Here is a 23115-nt window from a genome sequence, read left to right as displayed (position 1 = left end):
CTACCTTAGGGTAAATGGTGCCCTGTCCAGACCTTTCTTTCGGCTCCCCAGATGTGCGGTCTGTCTGCCTGCCAGCGGTCTATCTGCCTGCCTGCGGTCTGTCTGCCAGCGGTCTATCTGCCTGCCTGCGGTCTGTCTGCCAGCGGTCTATCTGCCTGCCTGCGGTCTGTCTGCCTGCGGTCTGTCTGCTTGCCTGCGGTCTGTCTGCCTGCGGTCTGTCTGCCTGCGGTCTATCTGCCTGCCTGCGGTCTGTCTGCCTGCCTGCGGTCTGTCTGCCTGCCTGCGGTCTATCTGCCTGCCTGCGGTCTGTCTGCCTGCCTGCGGTCTGTCTGCCTGCGGTCTGTCTGCCTGCGGTCTATCTGCCTGCCTGCGGTCTGTCTGCCTGCGGTCTGCCTGCCTGCGGTCTGTCTGCCTGCGGTCTGCCTGCCTGCGGTCTGCCTGCCTGCGGTCTGCCTGCCTGCCTGCGGTCTGTCTGCCTGCGGTCTATCTGCCTGCCTGCGGTCTGCCTGCCTGCGGTCTATCTGCCTGCCTGCGGTCTATCTGCCTGCGGTCTGTCTGCCTGCCTGCGGTCTATCTGCCTGCCTGCGGTCTGTCTTCCTGCCTGCGGTCTGTCTGCCTGCCTGCGGTCTGTCTGCCTGCCTGCGGTCTATCTGCCTGCCTGCGGTCTGTCTGCCTGCCTGCGGTCTGTCTGCCTGCCTGCGGTCTGTCTGCCTGCCTGCGGTCTGTTGGCCGGAGTGCCCCCCCAGCTGGTCGGGAGTGATTCGTCCTGCCAGTGGCCAAGACTTTACAGCTGTTTTTTTCGGGTAATTTCTAGTGAACCAAACGATTCCCAGACATGTTAGAGATCATGTAGGCGATCACACAAAGATGGTTAACATGACAGCCGCCGCTTAATAGAAAAAAAATCAAGTCTACAAGTGGAAGAGTCGGGTATAAAAGTCGGATTTATTATACACAATTTACATAAAATCCAAGAAACGAAACTCTGTCACTTTCTGGCACCAGTTAATCTGAAAGAAAACGTTTTTTGGTGAATTATCCCTTTAAAGCCGAATCAGATGGCCTGAGCCAGGCTGCACACGATCACTGATCTCCCAGATTGGCGCTTAGTTACAGAGCCTGTTACATGGCTGGATAATCATGCGGCCCTGATGTCCATCACCTGTCGGTCTGTTGGTCGCACGTCCCCTATTACACGGGAAGATCTACGGCCAATGGCGGATTATCTTCTGTCTAAAGTGAATGTGAGTGTTTGCCCGTTCAGGGTCTGATCGCTGGACCGTTACACAGCGTGATCCTGTCTGATTGGACAGATAATCTCCCCATGTATAATGGCGCCCATCCCCTAATAAGCTGATGTAACATGATGGGAGTTGTAGTTCCGCTGACATAGTGGAGTACGGGGGGCTCTGCAGGACATGGTGCCAGTCAGGTCCTGGATTACGGACGCTCAGTAAGAGTTCAGCAAGTCCCAGTCCTCTGTACTAAGAGCCACACGGGACTTCTTTGCAGGCTGGGAAGACGCTGCATCCTCCATCTTCTTTTCTTCCATCTTCTTTTCTTCTTTCCCTCTTTTCACAGGATAACGTCCTGAAGGAGAAGCGGCCGGGGCAGGATTCCCTTTCGCCTTTGCTCTGTAGAACTGTAGGTGTTTGGTGGCGGCTGCGGGGGTCTCACACGGCGTCGGGGTCTCCACAGCTTCAGCATTTACCTTCTCTTTCCCATCTATAGAGGAAATTACACAGGTGAACGGCCCTTTAGGTGTCCGATAGAGGTGCAGCCTAATAAACCTCATCATACACCTTCAGGTTATGTTCACACAATGTACGGACAATGGCAAATAGCACTGAAGTCTATGGACAACGGTTGGAAATAATTGACATGAATGTTATTTCAATGGCTGTAGTAAACAATGGCCGTTGTTCAATACATTGTGTGAATGATGGCCGTTTAATGCAACCAATTTTATCATGAGAAAAACGGCCGTTCTTTTCCTAAAAAATACAAAGTATGAGCGTGGCCTTTGGCTATGTTCCCACACTGTATTTTTGCTCAGTATTTTTCAACCACAGTACAGGACGGCTATGCTCACACACTGCTGAAATCGAGAGGATGGCCGCCATTTAACGGCAAATACTTTCTGTTACTTTAAAACAATGGCCGTTATTTGCTGTTAAATGGCGGCCATCCACTCGATTTCAGCAGTGCGTGAACATAGACTTTCTGTGCTTTCAATCCACTCCTGGTTTTGGTTCCAAAATACCAAAAATACAGAGTGTGAACACAGCCTAATAGTGGTTACAGCTCCAATGTGTGTAAGACGATGATCTATGCATCCTCGATGGGGGGCGCTAGCACCCTGCTATGTAGAGGTATGAACGGGGTGCAGGGCTACTGATGCTACTGTTTAGAGCCTGACCGTTAGGAAGAACAAGATGGCCCCCTCCCCGCTCTGTGTCAAGTGATGAGTCCGACTCTTTTCACTGACACAGAGCGGGGAGCAGAGGGCGCTTAGCGTGGACTTCTCTTGGTCCGTTCTCACTATTGGTACTGGACACTTAGGGTGCGTTTACACAGAGAGATTTATCTGAAAGATTTTTGAAGCCAAAGCCAGGAATGGATTGGAAAAGAGGAGAAATCTCAGTCTTTTCTTTATGACCTGTTCCCTGTTTATAGTCCGTGTACAGACCGTGTACAATCGTAGTCGCCGGCAGCCACCACTAGGAGGAGCTACTGTATACAGATGTCCGCTGTTCTGTAGCTGTGCACCATGTCACACCAGGCTCTGAGGCCCAGTACAAGGAATACACAGCTACCTGCCGCCATGGTAAGTACATGGGCCTTTACTATTCCTAATATTCCCAATTATCCTAATCTTACAGGATCTAAAAGGATGTCTAGTTAATAAACTTACAGAAATGCTGCACTGCTGCTGCTGTTCTGGATTTGGGGATTTTCTTTGACTTAATGGCAGATAAAACCATCTGATCCCACTGAGAGAAAAGCTAAAAGAAAGGAACAAACACACAAAAGAAAGAAATCAGTAACGTGAATCTTACTCAAGACCCCCCACACGTTTATGTACACTTACACACACACGCTCACACTTACATACACTTACACACACACGCTTACACTTACATACACACACACACACACTTACACACACACGCTTACACTTACATACACACACAAGCTTACACTTACATACACACACGCTCACTTACACACACACACACAAGCTTACACTTACATACACACACGCTCACACTTACATACACTTACACACACACGCTTACACTTACTCACACACGCTCACACTTACATACACACACACGCTCACACTTACATGCACACGCTTATACTTGTGTGTGTGTATGTAAGTGTAAGCGTGTGTGTGTGAGTGTATACTCACACACACACGCTTACACTTACATACACACACAAGCTTACACTTACATACACTCACACACACACGCTTACACTTACACTTACATACACAAACACAAGCTTACACTTACATACACTCACACACACACGCTTACACTTACATACACTCACACACACACGCTCACACTTACATACACACGCTTACACTTACATACACTCTCACACACACACACACACACACACACACACTTACATCCACAATCACTCATCCGTGTATAATTTGACTATAACCTGATAATCTCACAGTAACAGGTTCATTGCTTTTTTTCCCTTAGCCGACTGGCAGCAGAGCGGGGATCGCTGCGGCGCCTCTTTTTTTTTAAATGCCACAGTCAGCGCCGTTCTTTTGCCATGCCCCGCCCCCAATGTGACCATGTCTCCTCTATGACGCGGCTCCATTGATTTTAATGGAGGCGTGTCACAGAGGGGAGGGGATACCATCACAATGGGTGGCGGCAGGCCTGCCCCTAGTGCTCCGAGCCGAGCTGGTGCACAGCGAAAGAATGGCGGGAACCAGGTGCAACAAGGATCCCCACGCCGGCATTGATCGGCTCAGAAAATAGACAGAACATTCACTGTATGTCTACGTTCTGCCCATACAAGTCGACCAGCACACCAGGCTATGCATCAGCGTATCTTACTGACACAGGGCTAAAAAGAAGGAGGGAAGCCCCCATCCGCTACCCATCCCCTGGCCGCTACCCAACCCTCCAGCAGCTACCCATCCCCCGGCAGCCACCCATCCCCCGGCAGCTACCCATCCCCCGGCAGCTACCCATCCCCAGCCGCATTATAAGTGACTGTCGGGGGGCACAGATGGACGGCTGTGGATTGTATCTGAGGACGGCTGTGGATTGTATCTGAGGACTCGCTCAGGTGACCTCCCCAGCAGAGTACAGGGTCAGGCAGGAGACGCTGCAGACATTTCCCTGTGGTGGGGATGATATCTATGGGGGATAATCTCTCTGTGTGGGAAGATGGCGGCAGCGTCTGCCTTACAGGGAGGCTTCTCGGTGTTCCTTCTGTTTGGTTGTTAGGTGCCGAGTGATCGGAATCCATAAGTAAACAGGAGAACAGCCATAAAATAAGAGGAGGTGCAGCCGGCTACCTGCTCGGCCCAGCCCTGCGTCCTGCACGTCACATGATCAAACTGCTGCAAAGGCTTCTCGGCCTCCACCAGGCCCGTTCTCCTCTGGATTCTCCTACAGGTCGCAGTGAGATCCTTAAAGAAACAGAACATTAACAATATGTCACATCAGCGCAAAAAGGTCATTGGGGGAATCTTCCATCCTGACAACACACTCCACCCCTATATAGAGCTCTCCAACCCCCATATATACAGCTCTCCACCCCCCACATACAGCTGTCTACCCCCCCTATATACAACTCTCCACCCCCATATACAGCTCTCCAACCCCCATATATACAGCTCTCCAACCCCCATATATACAGCTCTCCAACCCCCATATATACAGCTCTCCAACCCCCATATATACAGCTCTCCAACCCCCATATATACAGCTCTCCAACCCCCATATATACAGCTCTCCACCCCCATATAGAGTTCTCCAATCCCCATATACAGCTCTCGACCCCCACATACAGCTGTCTACCCCCCCTATATACAACTCTCCACCCCCAAATACAGCTGTCTACTCCCCCATATAGAGCTCTCCTCCCCCATATACAGCTGTCCAACCCCCATATACAGCTGTCTACTCCCCCATATAGAGCTCCCCCCCCCATATACAGCTCTCCACCCTCATATACAGCCGTCAACCCCCCATATACACCTCTCCAACCGCCATATACAGCTGTCCACCCCCATATACAGCTGTGCAACCCCCCATATACAGCTGTACCCCCCCGCCCCCCCATATACAGCTGTGCAACCCCCCATATACAGCTGTGCAACCCCCCATATACAGCTGTACCCCCCGCCCCCCCATATACAGCTGTGCAACCCCCCATATGCAGCTGTCCACCCCCACCCCCCATACACAGCTATCTACCCCAGTATAAAGCTGTCTACCCTTATATAAGAGTCCAGTCAATCCAGTCACACTGCAAATTTTATGTATTTGATGGACTTTTGTCTTTTTTTCAACCTTATTAACTATGTAGATCAGTGGTTTCCAATCTGCGACTCTACAGAACTGCAACTCCCAGCAAGCCCTGAGATTCAATAGGGGATATTGTTGTTTTCTCACTATAGTTGGGATTTAGTTGTGTAGGTGACATCCGGACGGGGCTGTAATCGTCTGTACCTGACACAATAACCTTACACGGGAGTCACTCAACCCAATGTAAAACAATCCTCCATCTGCCATCCTACCCGGCCATGTTACTCTGCGGAGCCTTCATTGTCCGCTTTTCTTCTCTTAACTCTTGGTTGTGTAAGTATTTTGGACGGACAAAGGGCAGAAAAAGCCACTGCCAACGTCCTCTAATCTAACAGAGAACAAAAGGACCAGTAATGCTGATATTTCCTATAGTTGACTGTTCTCTCTGTAACCTCCTCCATACAGATTAGATGGTCGGCCGACTCCGATGTGTGTAATAGAGTCTGGGTGTTCAGACCCCACGATCATTAAGGCTCCCCAGGAGAAGCACTTGACCGAGCGCTTCTCTTCCAAGCTTGCTGCAGAAGGCTCCATAGACTATAGTGAGCCAAGGAGAGCAGCAGGCTGTGAAGAGAGGTGGTTGGTAGGGCTGGATTGTGGTGGTGGTGGTGGTATATAGTACAGGCATATGCTGTCGGCTTGGTAATATTTTACCTGCACACCTGTGTCAGAGAGATCCAGGAACCTAAGCTGTTTAAATCCCAGCAGGAAGGTGACCCCGGTGTCCGTGATCTCCGGATTACCTGCAGGAGAGATGGAGAAGCTGATCAGAGAATAGAGAACCTGTGTGTGCCGCTCTTCTCCTCACACCTGATGACTGACCCCAGACATTTATATGTTCACGTATATGAGATACCAAGCGATTAGCAGGATACATGCTGTACAGGTGTGTGGCCGTCATGTGGATGGCAGAGATACAATATCTACATTTTCACTAAGGCCGACCACCCCCGACATCAGTATGTGAAGTATGAAAAAATTCTGATGCTTTATAGGTGACGCTATAAAAACGCTGATGCTTCGAGGAACCAGAAATACAGGTTTATGGGAGGAGAGACGGCAGTCACCACACTGCCGGGTTATATCTCTGATGTTTAGTGAGGGGGGTGAGCACTGATAGGGAGGGGGGCGGACACTGATACAGACATTATTATTGAGAGGGGACACGGGGGGGAGGGGGGGTATTGTTGAGAGGGGACACAGGGGGGGTATTATTGCAAAGTAGGAGCAGATGGGGCATTAATACTGTGGATAGGGGATAATTCTTAGGGGCTGGAATACAGTTGAGCTGATATGGTTCTCTGGAGCGCTGTATAAAAGCTCCTGTGCAGCTCGCGGCACGTACTGATCTCTGCCTGTCAATCATCCCCTCCGATCGCGCTGACAGGCAGAGGGCGGTGACAACACACAGGCGGGGAGCCGCCCAGATGACTACCTCCCCGCCTCTGCCTGCCGTGCGCCCAGGTAATAATACTGCTTTTTCTCCCATATACAGCTTCTGCTGCAGCCACAGCTGTTACGTGCTGCAGGCTGCTCAGGAGGTTTAAGCAGTGCTCCAAAGAACCATATCAGCCCTATTAGGGTAATTGGTTCCCTTTAAGATGACATTATTACCACAAGATGCAGTAAACTGCAGAGATGAGCCAGAGAAGACTTCACAGCAGTCTGAACAAAAGAGGACGACTCCCATCAGAGAAGAGGCCCCCATTGGGTCACTGTATGTAACTGCACTGTAGTCTCTTATGTAAGATGTTCAGGGAGATTTAGTGGCCTGTTCATTGAGCCTAGCAATGTCCTAGCTATGATCTAAGCAGAGATGCAGGTTCTAGATGTGGGGCCTGCCTCCAAGGAACATTGGTGACATATCCTGTGGATGGGAACAATGCTGTAACCGGCCAAAAATGAACCAATCCGAAAACCTTAGTAATGAATGGCATGTATCAATCCCAAACCTGAAAAGTAGAAAGAAGGGACTTACATGACATATCTAGAAGTGTCAGCTTCCCCAGGCCTCTCTGCAGCACCCGGACCGGAGCAGTCAGCTTCCTCACCCCAACGTCAGACAGACAATTATCCTTCAGGTAGAGCTCCTCCAGGCTGTAGAGACAGAAACGTGAAAGACGATGAGATAACAGGTCCAGCCACTTATACCGACCACAGATGTAAGGATCAATAGCTGTAAATAACAGAGATTTTTTTCTTCTTTCCAATCAACTGGTTCCAGAAAGTTTTATAGATTTGTAAATTATTTCTATTTATTATTTCAGTACTTAGCAGCTGCTGTATGTCCTGCAGGAAACGGTGTATTCTCTCCAGTCTGACACAGTGCTCTCTGCTGCCACCTCTGTCCATGTCAGGAACTGTCCAGAGCAGGAGAGGTTTTCTATGGGGATTTGCTGCTGCTCTGGACAGTTCCTGACATGGACAGAGGTGGCAGCAGAGAGCACTGTGTCAGACTGGAGAGAATACACCACTTCCTGCAGGACATACAGCAGCTGATAAGTACTGGGAGACTGGAGAATTTTTACATAGAAGTTAATTACAAATTTATATAACTTTTTGAAACCAGCAGAAGTCGTTTATATTTTTTATATGTCCTAATAGACCAGGGATGGAAGACCTGGACCCTGGAGAGCTAAAGCTCTGTCTGTCCAATACCTTGAGGCTCACAGGTTTCCCATCCCTGTATTATAGGAGTTCTGAGGGTGACTACAGCCGGGGTTAGGGGGGTCACCAATCATATAAATGAGATCGGCCAATATACATTCCACTGGCAGAGACGTTCATAGGTTTATTGCTCTAAGTCTCTAACAGCGAGCAGATTTATGGAACTGCTGGCGCCAACGCTCTTAATGGTGGTGAGGAAACCTTTATAACACATTCACTGGTGGGTCACATGATTATGAATGAGAACAATGGGTGTCGAGACATTCCAGGACCAGCAGAGATGAATGATGCCAACATGAACTATTCACCTGATTTGTGGTTAAAGGGGTACTCTGGAGGGAGTTCACATCAACTTATGCCAGAAAGTTATAGAGATTTGTAAATTACTTCTAAGTTTAAAAACTCTCCAGTCTTCCAGTACTTATCAGCTGTTGCATGTCCTGCAGGAAGTGGTGTATTCTCTCCAGTCTGACACAGTGCTCTCTGCTGCCACATCTGTCCATGTCAAGAACTGTCCAGAGCAGCAGCAAATCCCCATAGAAAACCTCTCCTGGACAGCCTTAGGCATGGTGAGGGTTGTAGTACTGCAGCAGCTGGGGGCCGCAGGTTCCCCATGCCTGGTATATTTTACGCTCATGTAAAGCTAACGGATTTTTTCGAGCTTCTAATCCCCACTTACACACAGGAAAGGGGAGCAGCTCTTACTATACCTGTCCATCTCCTCTGAGGAAAGGTGTCCAAGCAGCTCATGTCCATCTCCGAGCTTACAATGCGAGACGTCCAAGGTGCGAAGACCATGAAACGATCTAATTTCTTCCAACTTCTCGGAAACCAACAAATACCTGTACGACAATAAAGGTAAAACATGAAATACAAAACATCTCGCTGTCGGCATAAGAGACAAAAAACGTCATTCTGGAAGACGACTAAAAACAGGGCGGAAGCCGACAGGTTCCTCGGTGACAAGAAGGTTCATCTCTTCCTATTTGTGCATGTAACATGAGCAGCGGGTGACATGTTACAGCAGGGTCAGGGATGGGAGGGGGAGGGAGGAGGTGTTACAGCAGGGTCAGGGATGGGAGGGGGGGAGGAGGTGTTACAGCAGGGTCAGGGATGGGAGGGGGAGGGGAGGTGTTACAGCAGGGTCAGGGATGGGAGGGGGAGGGAGATGTTACAGCAGGGTCAGGGATGGGAGGGGGAGGGAGGAGGTGTTACAGCAGGGTCAGGGATGGGAGGGGGGGGGGGGGAGGTGTTACAGCAGGGTCAGGGATGGGAGGGGGAGGGAGATGTTACAGCAGGGTCAGGGATAGGAGGGGGAGGGAGGAGGTTTTACAGCAGGATCAGGGATAGGAGGGGGAGGGTGGAGGTGTTACAGCAGGGTCAGGGATGGGAGGGGGAGGGAGGAGATGTCACAGTAGGGTCAGGGATGGGAGGGGGAGGGAGGAGATGTCACAGCAGGGTCAGGGATGGGAGGGGGAGTGAGGAGATGTCACAGCAGGGTCAGGGATGGGAGGGAGAGGGAGGAGGTGTTACAGCAGGGTCAGGGATGGGAGGGAGAGGGAGGAGGTGTTACAGCAGGGTCAGGGATGGGAGGGGGAGGGAGGAGATGTCACAGCAGGCTCAGGGATGGGAGGGAGGAGGTGTTACAGCAGAGTCAGGGATGGGAGGGGGAGGGAGGAGGTGGTACAGCAGGGTCAGGGATGGGAGGGAGGAGGTGTTACAGCAGGGTCAGGGATAGGAGGGAGGAGGTGTTACAGCAGGGTCAGGGATAGGAGGGAGGAGGTGTTACAGCAGGGTCAGGGATAGGAGGGAGGAGGTGTTACAGCAGGGTCAGGGATAGGAGGGAGGAGGTGTTACAGCAGGGCAGGGATAAGAGGAGGAGTAGGAGGTGTTACAGCAGGGCAGGGATGGAAGGGGGAGATGTTGTTACAGCAGGTTCAGGGATGGGAGGGAGGAGGTGTTACAACAGGGTCAGGGATGGGAGGGGGAGGAAGGAGGTGTAACAGCAGGATCAAGGATGGGAGGGGGAGGGAGGAGTTGTTACAGCAGGGTCAGGGATGGAAGGGAGGAGGTGTTTAAGCAGGGGCAGGGCTGTGTAACAGCAGGGTCAGGGATGGGAGGGGGAGGAGGTGTAACAGCAGGGATGGGAGGGGGAGGAGGTGTAACAGCAGGGTCAGGAATAGGAGGGAGAGGAGGTTTTATGGCAGGGTCAGGGATAAGAGGGGGAAAAGGTGTTATAGCATCGTGCACTTCAGGAGCTCAGGAAATCCTCTCTGATTCTTCTTACTATATAATACCATCAGCCATAGTGCATTGTACCTATCAGCCATAGTGCATCGTATATATCAGCCATAGTGCATCGTACCTATCAGCCATAGTGCATCGTACCTATCAGCCATAGTGCATCGTACCTATCAGCCATATTGCACCGTACAGATCAGCCATAGTGCACCGTACAGATCAGCCATAGTGCACCGTACAGATCAGCCATAGTGCACCGTACAGATCAGCCATAGTGCATCATACCCATCAGCCATAGTGCATCGTACAGATCAGCCATAGTGCATCATACCCATCAGCCATAGTGCACCGTACAGATCAGCCATAGTGCACCGTACAGATCAGCCATAGTGCATCGTATATATCAGCCATAGTGCATCGTACAGATCAGCCATAGTGCATCGTACAGATCAGCCATAGTGCACCGTACAGATCAGCCATAGTGCATCGTACAGATCAGCCATAGTGCACCGTACAGATCAGCCATAGTGCACCGTACAGATCAGCCATAGTGCATCGTATATATCAGCCATAGTGCATCGTACAGATCAGCCATAGTGCATCGTACAGATCAGCCATAGTGCACCGTACAGATCAGCCATAGTGCACCGTACAGATCAGCCATAGTGCACCGTACAGATCAGCCATAGTGCACCGTACAGATCAGCCATAGTGCATCATACCCATCAGCCATAGTGCACCGTACAGATCAGCCATAGTGCACCGTACAGATCAGCCATAGTGCATCGTATATATCAGCCATAGTGCATCGTACAGATCAGCCATAATGCATCGTACAGATCAGCCATAGTGCACCGTACAGATCAGCCATAGTGCACCGTACAGATCAGCCATAGTGCATCGTATATATCAGCCATAGTGCATCGTACAGATCAGCCATAGTGCACCGTACAGATCAGCCATAGTGCATCGTACAGATCAGCCATAGTGCACCGTACAGATCAGCCATATTGCACTGTACCCATCAGCCATAGTGCATCGTACCCATCAGCCATAGTGCATCGTATATATCAGCCATAGTGCATCGTATATATCAGCCATAGTGCATCGTACAGATCAGCCATAGTGCACCGTACAGATCAGCCATAGTGCACCGTACAGATCAGCCATAGTGCATCGTACAGATCAGCCATAGTGCATCGTATATATCAGCCATAGTGCATCGTACAGATCAGCCATAGTGCATCGTACAGATCAGCCATAGTGCATCATACCCATCAGCCATAGTGCATCGTACCCATCAGCCATAGTGCATCGTATATATCTGCCATAGTGCATCGTATATATCAGCCATAGTGCATCGTACAGATCAGCCATAGTGCACCGTACAGATCAGCCATAGTGCACCGTACAGATCAGCCATAGTGCATTGTACCTATCAGCCATAGTGCATCGTATATATCAGCCATAGTGCATCGTACCTATCAGCCATAGTGCACCGTACAGATCAGCCATAGTGCATCGTACAGATCAGCCATAGTGCATCGTATATATCAGCCATAGTGCATCGTACAGATCAGCCATAGTGCATCGTACAGATCAGCCATAGTGCACCGTACCCATCAGCCATAGTGCACCGTACAGATCAGCCATAGTGCACCGTGCTCCCTAGCTGAATGTATTACACCTACTTGCCCCGCAGACACAGTGATGTCAGCATTAGGTCTCCATACGCCTCTGTGAATTTGCGGAGTGCCATGAGGCCGCTCTGGGGATGGCAGAACTGCTGCCGGGCCTCGGCCGCTGTGAAGAGTCTTTCTGCCACTTGCTCAGGGAAACCCAGCAGGGAGTCTACATGCTGGATATTATCCGCAATCAAGTCGAGAGCCAATGTGAACAAGGATTTAGCGGTGTACCGGAGGCTTCCCTGCTCTGTGTATGTAAAGATGAACGGCTTCTCCTTGGGTTTACAAGCATCTCCTTGCATCACACATAGTTCCACCGAAAACCCTTTGGAGAAGAGTCTGGGGGGCGGAGTCTTAAGCCGCGCACGATGGGATCCGGCCACAAACAGCTGCCCCTTCTCCCGCACATAGACCGGCCCAAAGTCTTCACTTCCCTGGAGGTCGGAGAACTGCGACATCTGAACATGGAGAAGAAGCAGGAGATTGTTATAACCGTATATTATAGGAGAGAATGTGTGATACCTGGGATCGCCGATCTGCTAAATAATTAGGATGGACTGAAGCTGCAGTGTGAACACGCACTAACATGTCCTGCCTTTACTGACCCAAAATAATTTACTTTACAAGAATGTGATTAATATTGTGGGAACTAATAGGAGAAGCGCTGATCCAGAACCATGAAGCCTCCGCCACACCATCACATTCAGCCTGTGACCTCTGACCTCACCATCAGATTCAGCCTGTGACCTCTGACCTCACCATCAGATTCAGCCTGTGACCTCTGACCTCACCATCACTTAACAGCCAGCGAACTCTAACCTCACTATCACTGTACAGCCTGTGACCTATGACCTCACAATTATCATAGCCTGTGACCTCTGACATCACCACCACTGTACAGCCCGTGACCTCTGACCTCACCATCACTGTACAGCCTGTTACTTATGACCTTACCATCAATGTACAGCCTGTGACCTCTGACCGCACCATCACTGTACAGCCTGTGACCTCTGACCTCACCATTACGTACAGCCTGTGACCTCACCATACAGTCGGTGACCTCACCATACAGCCGGCGACCTCTGACCTCCCCGTCACTGTACAGCCGGTGACCTCTGACCTCCCCATTGCCGTACAGCCTGTGACCTCACCATCACTGTACAGACTGTGACCTATGACCTCACAATTATCATAAAGCCTGTGACCTCTGATGTCACCTCTACTGTACCGTCTGTGACCTCTGACCTCACCTTCACTGTAAAGCCCGTGACCTCTGACCTCACCATCACTGTACAGCCTGTGACCTCTGACCTCGTGTTATTAGTCAGATGTTTCTAACAGTCACATTTAGCTGGAAATCTCCTCAATCTTTCACTGTCAAACAACTTACACTACAAGGAACTAAAGTCCGTGCTGGGTGACATGTCGGATCTCAGAGCTTGTATAACGTTCTTAGAGGCCGCACACAACATGGCGGCCATTCCCCTTAGAGCAGTGACAACCCATGTCTGTCCCTTCCCTCAGCTCACACATCCCCGCCAGTCACCTCTGTCCCCGGGTACACAGCCGCCCGGAACCTTTGTCACTCGGAATGTTTCTTCTCGGTGCCTGAATGACCAACCACACGTGCACTTCCGGGTTATGTGTGATCATTTCCGGAAAAGCGCCTGGTTTCTTAGTAACGGCATAGCAACAGGACGAGGCTCGGAGGTCCCGGCTTGTGGAGACATGACCCGGGCGGGTAACCTGTGTGTGAGCTCGGCGGGAGCGCTGGTGTCTCTGGCCACATCCAGCGATGACAGACACCCGGCGGAGCACATGATAGACGGGTGAGGAGGCCCAGCCAATCACATCGCAGCTTTCAGCTTTCATTTTAAGGGTTGAGGATGGTGACTGGTCCTATCACTACAGCGCATGCGCATGCAGGACCCCACTCCATTCATTCTCTATGGCAGGGAGAGAGCTGGAGAGCTAAAGCTTTGGCTGCCCGGGCATGATGGGAGTTGTAGTTCTGCAACAGCTGGAGGGCCCCATCCCTGGTCTATGGGAGATGCTGGAGATAGCTGAGTGCAGCTTCCATAGAGATTAAAGGGAGCATCCTGCCCCCAGACCCCTAGGCTCAGGATATACTTCTAATCACAGCGAAAGTTCTATTTAAAACTCTCCAGTCTTCCAGTACTTATCAGCTGCTGTATGTCCTGCAGGAAGTGGTGTAACCTCTCCAGTCTGACACAGTGCTCTCTGCTGCCACCTCTGTCCATGTCAGGAACTGTCCAGAGCAGGAGAGGTTTTCTATGGGGATTTGCTGCCACTCTGGACAGTTCCTGACATGGACAGAGGTGGCAGCAGAGAGCACTGTGTCAGACTGGAGAGAATACATCACTTCCTGCAGGACATACAGCAGCTGATAAGTACTGGAAGAATGGAAAGAGTAAATTAGTTCCTGCATCACATACAGCAGCTGATAAGTACAGGAATACTGCAGGTTTGTACATAGGAGTAAATTACAAATCTATGTAACTTTCTGACCCCAGTTTATTTGTACTTTGAGTGGGGTCATACATGGCTGCTATCAATAACTGACCGCTGTATATATCTATATATATATATACATATATATCTGATAGATGCGGCAGTCAGTGGCCGGGGTCATATTCCTGCACACTAGTCGCCTCCTCCGTATACAGGGTACAGGAGATATATACTGCCGTACAGAACAGTTACACCTCTTGTCACTCCCTGAGATGGGAATCACCTGAAGCGATGGATCTGGGGTTCTCTGACGTATCGGTGAGACTACAGGGTCAGTCATGGAGGTTTTGTGATCTACTGTCCAGACCTGAGGCCTAAGCCGCCATCCGCCTTACATAAGGTATCATACAGCTGATTTCAGCTCCGGAGGGTCCTTATTGTTGGTGATTAGAAATAATAATCCAGACCTAATGACCTATTCTATTCCTACAGATTTACAGACTTTCTTCCTCTCTTCTTAGAAATCCAGAGACCTTTTGGACGACGACCGGAACGTTCCCTCAGGAATTCATCATCAGTCTGAGCGGCTTACAGAGGATCGGGAAGATCAGCATCGAGAGCTCACTAAGTGAGTTATTCAGCTCTGTGTCCATAGAGAGTCTATGGGCCCTATTCCACCGGACGATTATTGTTCAAATAATCATTAACGATCTCAAACGACCGCTATTGCGAAAGACCTGAAAACGTTCACTCATTTCCATGGAACGATAATCGTTACTTATGATCGTAATTGCGATAGTTTTTTCTTCGCTATTGCGTTCATATCTATTGCAAACGACCAAACGTCATCTTATTCAGTGCGAACGAGCAACGATAAAAATAGGTCCAGGTCTTATAAAGCGATCAACGATTTCTCGTTCGGTCGTTAATCGTTAACTGCATTTCAACCGAACGATTATCATTTGGATTCGAACGATTTAACGATAATCTGAACGATAATCGTCCGGTGGAATAGGGCCCTATGACTGCGGTCAATTCCTTCCACCACCCCCAAGTTCAGACATTTATAGTGAAGGAAATGCCATAGTTAGTGTGATGGGGCCATAACATGTCACTCTACTGCCACACAGTGGTACACAGCGGTAGTGCTGGAGTTCTTCAACTGAGATTTAGACCACAGGAGTCAAACTCTCGCTCTCCAGCTGTTTACAAAGCTACAACTCCCATCATCCCTGTAGACCATTAGCTTTGGCTGTCCAGGCATGATGGGAATTGTAGTTTTGCAACAGCTTGAGGCCTTAGTTTGACACTACAGATTTACACTATTTCAACTTTGTGCAATGTGGCACATAAACAGTGTCACTTCTGTCTACAATCATTTAGCAAAGCGTCCCAGGAATAAACCAGGCACCATCTGCCGTAACAGGCACCCAGCCGTATATCACATTCATGCAATCGCTAAGCATACTCTCTGAATAATGCAAAGCCAATAAAACGCCACATTTGCAACATTTTGCTCCTCTAGGAAACCCATCTATGATTTAGGCCTGGACTGAGCTGCTGCATGCTGCACAATGGGGTTCATGTAATACTGTGTGCACTTTATACATTTGGTGCCACTGACTGGCTGAGTGGGCCTGACACATCGCTACCCAGGTCTCCGCTCAGACCAGGAAGCGGCCGAGGACAGCGCACCCCATCGCTGGAGCGGGGCAGGTAGGTGAAGTCCAGACTTCTCCTTTAATGTATTGTAAATCTTCCCAAGCACAGTGTAGCCCGTCACGGTCAGTGCACTGTGTCCTGGCATAGCAGTAAGGAGTAGTGATGTCACGATACCAGAATTTTCAGTTCTATACCGATACTAACATTTTTATTTCGATACTCAATACCAGTTCGATACTTACTAAAATATTTAAAAAAAAACACAACAATAGAAATATAATACTCCCTAGACAGCGAATATAATAAACCTGAAATGTTTTCTATACTCTTCAGGCCTGCACTATTACAGAGATACCAATTTATGAAGCTTTTTTAAATTTTATTACGTTAAAAGTAAAGGTTTGCGTTTTTTTACATAACTGTGTACAGAGTACAGCGATCACTCAGACAACTCCGCTATACACTGCTCACTCGGCTCCGCTATACACTGCTCACTCGGCTCCGCTATACACTACTTAGCCGACTCCGCTATACACTGCTCACTCGGCTCCGCTATACACTGCTCACTCGGCTCCGCTATACACTACTTAGCCGACTCCCCTATACACTGCTCACTCGGCTCTGCTATACACTGCTCACTCGGCTCCGCTATACACTGCTCAGTCGGCTCCGCTATACACTGCTCACTTGGTTTCGCTATACACTGCTCACTCGGCTCTGCTATACACTGCTCACTCGGCTCCGCTATACACTGCTCACTCGGCTCCGCTATACACTGCTCACTCTGCTCTGCTATACACTGCTCACTCGGCTCTGCTATACACTGCTCACTCGGCTCTGCTATACACTGCTCACTCGGCTCTGCTATACACTGCTCACTCGGCTCTGCTATACACATACTTATGCTGATGTCGACACCTCACAGCCCCTGCACCTCCCCCACCTGCCAGCCGGCTGGATCCTCACATGTGTCCTCTCTCTCGGACCTCCCGCTCTCCCTCTCCAGCCTTCTCCTCCTTCCTCCTCTCTCCCTCTCCGTCCTCCTCTCCCTCTCCAGCCTTCTCCTACTTCCTCCTCTCTCCCTCTCCGTCCTCCTCTCCCTCTCCAGCCGCGGAGACCTCCGTGCAGCTCCGGCTCCTCTGCATAAATCATTTCAGCGGGGGTCTGCTACATACAGTAGCCGACCCCTGCTGCATATGGACCTGGCTTAGGAGGGGTCAGGTGCCGCTGTCAGTGTGACAGCGGCATCTACACAGTTACATAGCCGGCACTAGCGATCGCAAAGTGCCGGCTATTTAAAATTGGCGCCGCCGGGAGCGGAAGGAGAGAGAACAGAGGAGGAGACTGCAGGGGCAGTGAGAGGCACATAGAGAACACGGCCGGCGCTCAGCTAGCCGCCGGCCGTGTTCTCTGCGTTATACTTTATGTTAAGTTGCCTAATAGTGCAGCTTTAACATAAAGTATCAATATTAGGAAATCCTGGTACCGAACCGTTTTTTAGCCCGAAATATCGCTAGTAGTATCGATATTTTGGTGCATCGTGCATCCCTAGTAAGGAGTAAGGGCTGAGTTCTGCTGCGGTTAGACAAGTAAGGTGGAGGAAGTCCTGTGTGTGTATTACATGTGAATAAACTGGTCCTGCTCCCCAGCGTCCGAATAACAAATACCTGTGCACCATTGGGGGGGGGGGGGGCAGCTGTCAGAGCCCAAAACCACATTGTCAACACTGCGAAGGGTTAATCTTACAGAACCGTGCAGGTTTTTAAAAATCTCTCAAAATGACTCTGATTTGTAATCTTGTCTTTTGGTTTTTCTCTAGTACGAAACTTAAAAATCTACAGCAGTGCCTCCAAAGAAGCGGCAAACTTTGAGCCATGTGTGGAGAGAGGTAAGTCCTGCCCTGTTACTCCGTCTTCTGTGGACAATTCCTTCCCATTAGAAGTGTTGCTTAAAGGGCATCTCACCATGTTAAGTACGCTCCTAGCTGTGAATAATAGTGCTGGGTCTTTCATGCTTCTTGATGAGTCCAGGCCCATGCGAGGCAGACCGTGCGGCAGAATTAGGCAGGGTTCACACTGCGGTTTTGCAATCCATTTTTTTTCATCCGTTTTATGCAAAAAAACAGATGTATTTGTGTTCATCCTTTTTAAATTTGTTTTTCTATTGACTTCCATTATAAAAATAACAGATCAACACAGGCAGCGTTATCGTCTCCTTACCACCCCCCACCCTACAGGCAGCGTTATCGTCTCCTCACCACTCCCCCCTACAGGCAGTTTATCGTCTCCTCCACACTCCCCCCTACAGGCAGCGTTATCGTCTCCTCCACACTCCCCCCTACAGGCAGCATTATCGTCTCCTCCACACTCCCCCCTACAGGCAGCGTTAACGTCTTCTCCACACCCCTCCCCCCCTACAGGCAGCGTTATCGTCTCCTTACCACCACCCCCCCTACAGGCAGAGTTATCGTCTCCTCACCACTCCCTCCTACAGGCAGCGTTATCGTCTCCCTACCAACCACCACCCCCCGCCATTGCCGGGCCGCACACACATACACTTACATACATCTGGATTACACCTGAACCCAGTGTCCCTCTGTATTTTTTCTTATAACTCTGTTTCTCCTCCCTGTGTGCCATGTTTCGGCTGCCATCAGGATGTAATGTGACCTTTGACCTTTGTTCATTCCAGAACTCGAGCACGTGGAAGGACAGTTCCAAACTGAGGAGATCACTGTAAGTATGAACCAATGTGCAGTGTGCCAGGCCCGGCGCCATATTTTCCTCCAGTACTGACTGACATCAGAGGTGTTAAAGGGGTTTTCTGGGGAGTTCTGCGGCCAGCTTTAGCCACTGGCAGATGAGACAAGAGGTGAATTACTGCAGTCAGTGATTATAACCATGCCCTAGTACAGGAGAGCTGAAAAGCAACCAAACTGCCAATGCTGACGTAAATCTATAGGGGAAGAATAGAAAAGTTCCTGAATGCAAAATGAAGTAACTTTCTAACCTGTCTTTATTATACATTTCCTACCATTTAGCTGCCACTCATAAAGAAATAAAAATAAGTCTTTCTGATGGAGTTTTTCCACACTAGATAAGGTAGTAGAAAAAGGGAGAGAAGCACAGCTCATATAGGCTGGAGAGAGGGAGAAGAGCAGATACAAGGCAGTCTGCTGAGGACAATCACATAGGCTGGAGAGAAGGAGAAGAGCAGATACAAGGCAGTCTGCTGAGGACAATCACATAGGCTGGAGAGAAGGAGAAGAGCAGATACAAGGCAGTTTGCTAGGGACAATCATAGAGGCTGGAGAGATAAGAGGAGCAGATACAAGGCAGTCTGCTGGGGACAGTCATAGAGGCTGGAGAGAGGGAGACGTGCAGATACAAGGCAGTCTGCTGAGGACAATCACATAGTCTTGAGAAAGAAAGAAGAGCAGATACAAGGCAGTCTGCTGGGGACAATCATATAGGCTGGAGAGAAGGAGAAGAGCAGATACAAGGCAGTTTGCTAGGGACAATCATAGAGGCTGGAGAGATAAGAGGAGCAGATACAAGGCAGTCTGCTGGGGACAGTCATAGAGGCTGGAGAGAGGGAGACGTGCAGATACAAGGCAGTCTGCTGAGGACAATCACATAGTCTTGAGAAAGAAAGAAGAGCAGATACAAGGCAGTCTGCTGGGGACAATCATATAGACTGGAGAGAGAAAAGAGCAGATTCAAGGCAGTCTGCTGGGGTATAATCATATACACTGGAGAGAGGTAGAAGAGCAGATACAAGGCAGTCAGCTGGGGATAATCATATAGGCTGGAGAGAGGGAGAAGAGCAGATACAAGGCAGTCTGCTGGGGATAATCATATAGGCTGGAGAGAGGGAGAAGAGAAGATACAAGGCAGTCTGTTGGGGATAATCATATAGGCTGGAGAGAGGGAGAAGAGAAGATACAAGGCAGTCTGCTGGGGACACTCATAGAGGCTGGAGAGAGGGAGACGTGCAGATACAAGACAGTCTGCTGAGGACAATCACATAGTCTTGAGAAAGAAAGAAGAGCAGATACAAGGCAGTCTGCTGGGGACAATCATATAGACTGGAGAGAGAAAAGAGCAGATTCAAGGCAGTCTGCTGGGGTATAATCATATACACTGGAGAGAGGTAGAAGAGCAGATACAAGGCAGTCAGCTGGGGATAATCATATAGGCTGGAGAGAGGGAGAAGAGCAGATACAAGGCAGTCTGCTGGGGATAATCATATAGGCTGGAGAGAGGGAGAAGAGCAGATACAAGGCAGTCTGTTGGGGATAATCATATAGGCTGTGTACAGAGAGAAAATACCAAAGATTGTAGAAGCAAAAGAACTTTTTAATACCTATGGAGAAAATGCTTCTGCATTATAATGAGTACAAAGAAAGAAGGCAGAAAAGCTCTTCGGATGTGTTCCTAACCTTCTCTTTTTAGCATATGTGTGTCCTCGGTTGTAGAAGCTACTGGAATCTGGGATCATTGTAGTAAACAGACTCTTTGGCCGGCGTTTCCAAGGTGTAATCAGATTCAATGGGTTTATCTATAAGAAGTAACATGCTGCAGTTCCCAGCTCCACCTGTACACCGATGTTCAGTGCCAGATAGTAGGAACAGATAGTTCTGTCAGTATCTTGCAAATAGCCAGTTCCAAAATACTTTTACGTTAATCGTCTGCAGTCACGAAAAAGCACAGCTGTTCTAGAGGCTTCCTGCTCTTCCTACGGCCTCATGGATCTAATCTGGTGGCGATAAAAACCATTGCAGCTGGTCCCATTGAAGTCAATGGGATGAAATGCAGTACCAGGTACAGCCACTATGGGGGATTAACAAAGGAACCTTGCAGGTACAGGGTGTCAGACACCCCCTGGCCTAGTCATGGAAAACCCCTTTAAAAGCCTACAATGCATGATACTACTCTATTTTATAGAAACATTTTCTGTTGGTTTGGGGCTTTTCGGTCTCACCTGTATAATATATACCTGTGACATCACACCGGAATATGCATTGATGTTCTAAACAACGTATCTCTTCACTCTCTTCGCAGCTCCCCGGGGTTCAGGCGTCTCACCTCCGTTTTGTCATCGTCTCCGGATATGATCATTTTGTCTGCGTGCGCAGTGTATCGGCAGAGAGCGCCATCTGAGCTGAGATAATCCGTGTAATAGACGGAGCCCGGAAAACGTGATTCGGAGGACCTGGCAGCGTTATGAACAACCTCTGACACATAATAACTTTATTATACCGTACGGTAAATCATTTGTTATATTTCAACAGTTTGAGCAAATAAAATGTCAAGTTGCTTTTTTTATATGAGAGAGAAAATGGCCTCCAACGCATTTCATTCCACATAAAGAAACACGGAAGCGATGCAGCCAGGGATCTTTGAAATGTCAGCGGTTTATTGCCGAAAATGAACAATGCGTTTTGGGGCTGGATCGGTCCCTTCATCATCTCCTTATGTGAGAGGGAATTGCCAACTATAGGACAAACCTGACTCTTGGACGCACCGGGATTATACGGCAGAAATAGGAGAAATATATATTATATTCATCAAAACTTCCCTGGTGGTCTAGAGAAGCCAATGGATTATTATTGTTAAAGGGGCCCTCCGGACCATTTTTAATGCACTTGAACTTACTTGAGATTCAATAAAAAGAGATTGTAAAAAAGAGCAGCAGCAAATCCCCATAGAAAACCTCTCCTGCTCTGGACAGTTCCTGAAATGGACAGAGGTGGCAGCAGAGAGCACTGTGTCAGACTGGAGAGAATACACCACTTCCTGCAGGACATACAGCAGCTGATAAATACTGGAAGACTGGAGATTTATAAATAGAAGTAAATTACAAACCTATATAATTTTCTGAAACCAGTTGATTTGAAAGAAAAATATTTTAGCTGGAGTACCCCTTTAAGGGCAGTGGAGACAGTCATATTAGTCACATGAGTTGTTACCCTAACTATAGAAGATCACATCCATCCAGAATATAGAATAAAAGGAGATTTCAGGATTAGAAAAGAGATCTGTGTTTTTCCATCACTCGGCAACAACAATGACAAAGTAAACAGGAGAAGTTGAAGGTACAAACAGCGTAAGTACAAACCAGATAGTATCTAGGAATATAAACATAAGGATCCAAAAGTCCCCGATTCCGGAACCACGCTCACCTGTTTACTAAACAACAGAACGGGTAGGACCGGCCAAGAGAGGAATAAGGAGGAAGAGAAGAGTCCCAGCACTGCTCGGGTAACATGGAGGAAGAGAAGAGTCCCCGCACTGCACGGGTAACAAGAAGGAAGAATCCCCGCACTGCTCGGGTAACATGGAGGAAGAGAAGAGTCCCCGCACTGCTCGGGTAACATGGAGGAAGAGAAGAGTCCCCGCACTGCTCGGGTAACATGGAGGAAGAGAAGAGTCCCCGCACTGCTCGGGTAACATGGAGGAAGAGAAGAGTCCCCGCACTGCTCGGGTAACATGGAGGAAGAGAAGAGTCCCAGCACTGCTCGGGTAACATGGAGGAAGAGAAGAGTCCCAGCACTGCTCGGGTAACATGGAGGAAGAGAAGAGTCCCCGCACTGCTCGGGTAACATGGAGGAAGAGAAGAGTCCCAGCACTGCTCGGGTAACATGGAGGAAGAGAAGAGTCCCCGCACTGCTCGGGTAACAAGAAGGAAGAGTCCCAGCACTGCTCGGGTAACATGGAGGAAGAGAAGAGTCCCAGCACTGCTCGGGTAACATGGAGGAAGAGAAGAGTCCCAGCACTGCTCGGGTAACATGGAGGAAGAGAAGAGTCCCAGCA

General features: G+C 49.2%; 2 protein-coding genes across 5 annotated transcripts; one reads left to right on the top strand and one right to left on the bottom strand.

Annotated features, from left to right (window-relative positions):
- Positions 1–926: 926 nt before the first annotated feature.
- LRRC42 (leucine rich repeat containing 42) lies at positions 927–21615 on the bottom strand. 4 transcript variants are annotated; one of them, XM_069981670.1, is made up of 8 exons: positions 21284–21615; positions 12173–12624; positions 8951–9082; positions 7552–7670; positions 6228–6316; positions 4559–4672; positions 2915–3005; positions 927–1725 (listed from the first exon to the last, which is right to left on the bottom strand). In XM_069981670.1, exons 1-8 carry the CDS (start codon positions 21305–21307, stop codon positions 1451–1453), a joined length of 1296 nt encoding a protein of 431 aa, XP_069837771.1. In that variant the 5' UTR covers positions 21308–21615; the 3' UTR covers positions 927–1450. The 4 variants fall into 4 exon arrangements, with proteins under 4 accessions (XP_069837771.1, XP_069837772.1, XP_069837773.1 ...); XM_069981671.1 differs by having other exon boundaries at positions 21299–21615; XM_069981672.1 differs by lacking the exon at positions 21284–21615 and adding an exon at positions 13713–13803.
- IFT25 (intraflagellar transport 25) lies at positions 13806–21641 on the top strand. The gene is made up of 5 exons (XM_069981673.1): positions 13806–13995; positions 15160–15266; positions 18120–18188; positions 18992–19035; positions 21364–21641. Exons 1-5 carry the CDS (start codon positions 13808–13810, stop codon positions 21460–21462), a joined length of 507 nt encoding a protein of 168 aa, XP_069837774.1. The 5' UTR covers positions 13806–13807; the 3' UTR covers positions 21463–21641.
- The last annotated feature ends 1474 nt before the right edge of the window (positions 21642–23115 follow it).

The sequence above is a fragment of the Dendropsophus ebraccatus genome, chromosome 8 (assembly GCF_027789765.1).
Source record: "Dendropsophus ebraccatus isolate aDenEbr1 chromosome 8, aDenEbr1.pat, whole genome shotgun sequence".
NCBI classification, from domain to species: domain Eukaryota; kingdom Metazoa; phylum Chordata; class Amphibia; order Anura; family Hylidae; genus Dendropsophus; species Dendropsophus ebraccatus.
Note: the sequence above shows the minus strand (reverse complement) of the source record. Positions and strands in the feature narration are given on the sequence as shown.

Bases quoted from the DNA above. Each gene is read 5' to 3' on its own strand.
- LRRC42 (XM_069981669.1), bottom strand. From the start codon at position 13,452: ATGGTGAGGTCAGAGGTCACGGGCTTTACAGTGAAG. The intron at 12,625-13,416 runs GTGAGGTCAGAG...CTCCATGTTCAG, and splicing joins TCACGGGCTTTACAGTGAAG to ATGTCGCAGTTCTCCGACCT. The intron at 4,673-6,227 runs GTAAAATATTAC...TGTTTCTTTAAG, and splicing joins TCTCTGACACAGGTGTGCAG to GATCTCACTGCGACCTGTAG.
- IFT25 (XM_069981673.1), top strand. From the start codon at position 13,808: ATGTGTGATCATTTCCGGAAAAGCGCCTGGTTTCTTAGTAACGGCATA. The intron at 18,189-18,991 runs GTAAGTCCTGCC...TGTTCATTCCAG, and splicing joins TGAGCCATGTGTGGAGAGAG to AACTCGAGCACGTGGAAGGA. The intron at 19,036-21,363 runs GTAAGTATGAAC...CTCTCTTCGCAG, and splicing joins TCCAAACTGAGGAGATCACT to CTCCCCGGGGTTCAGGCGTC.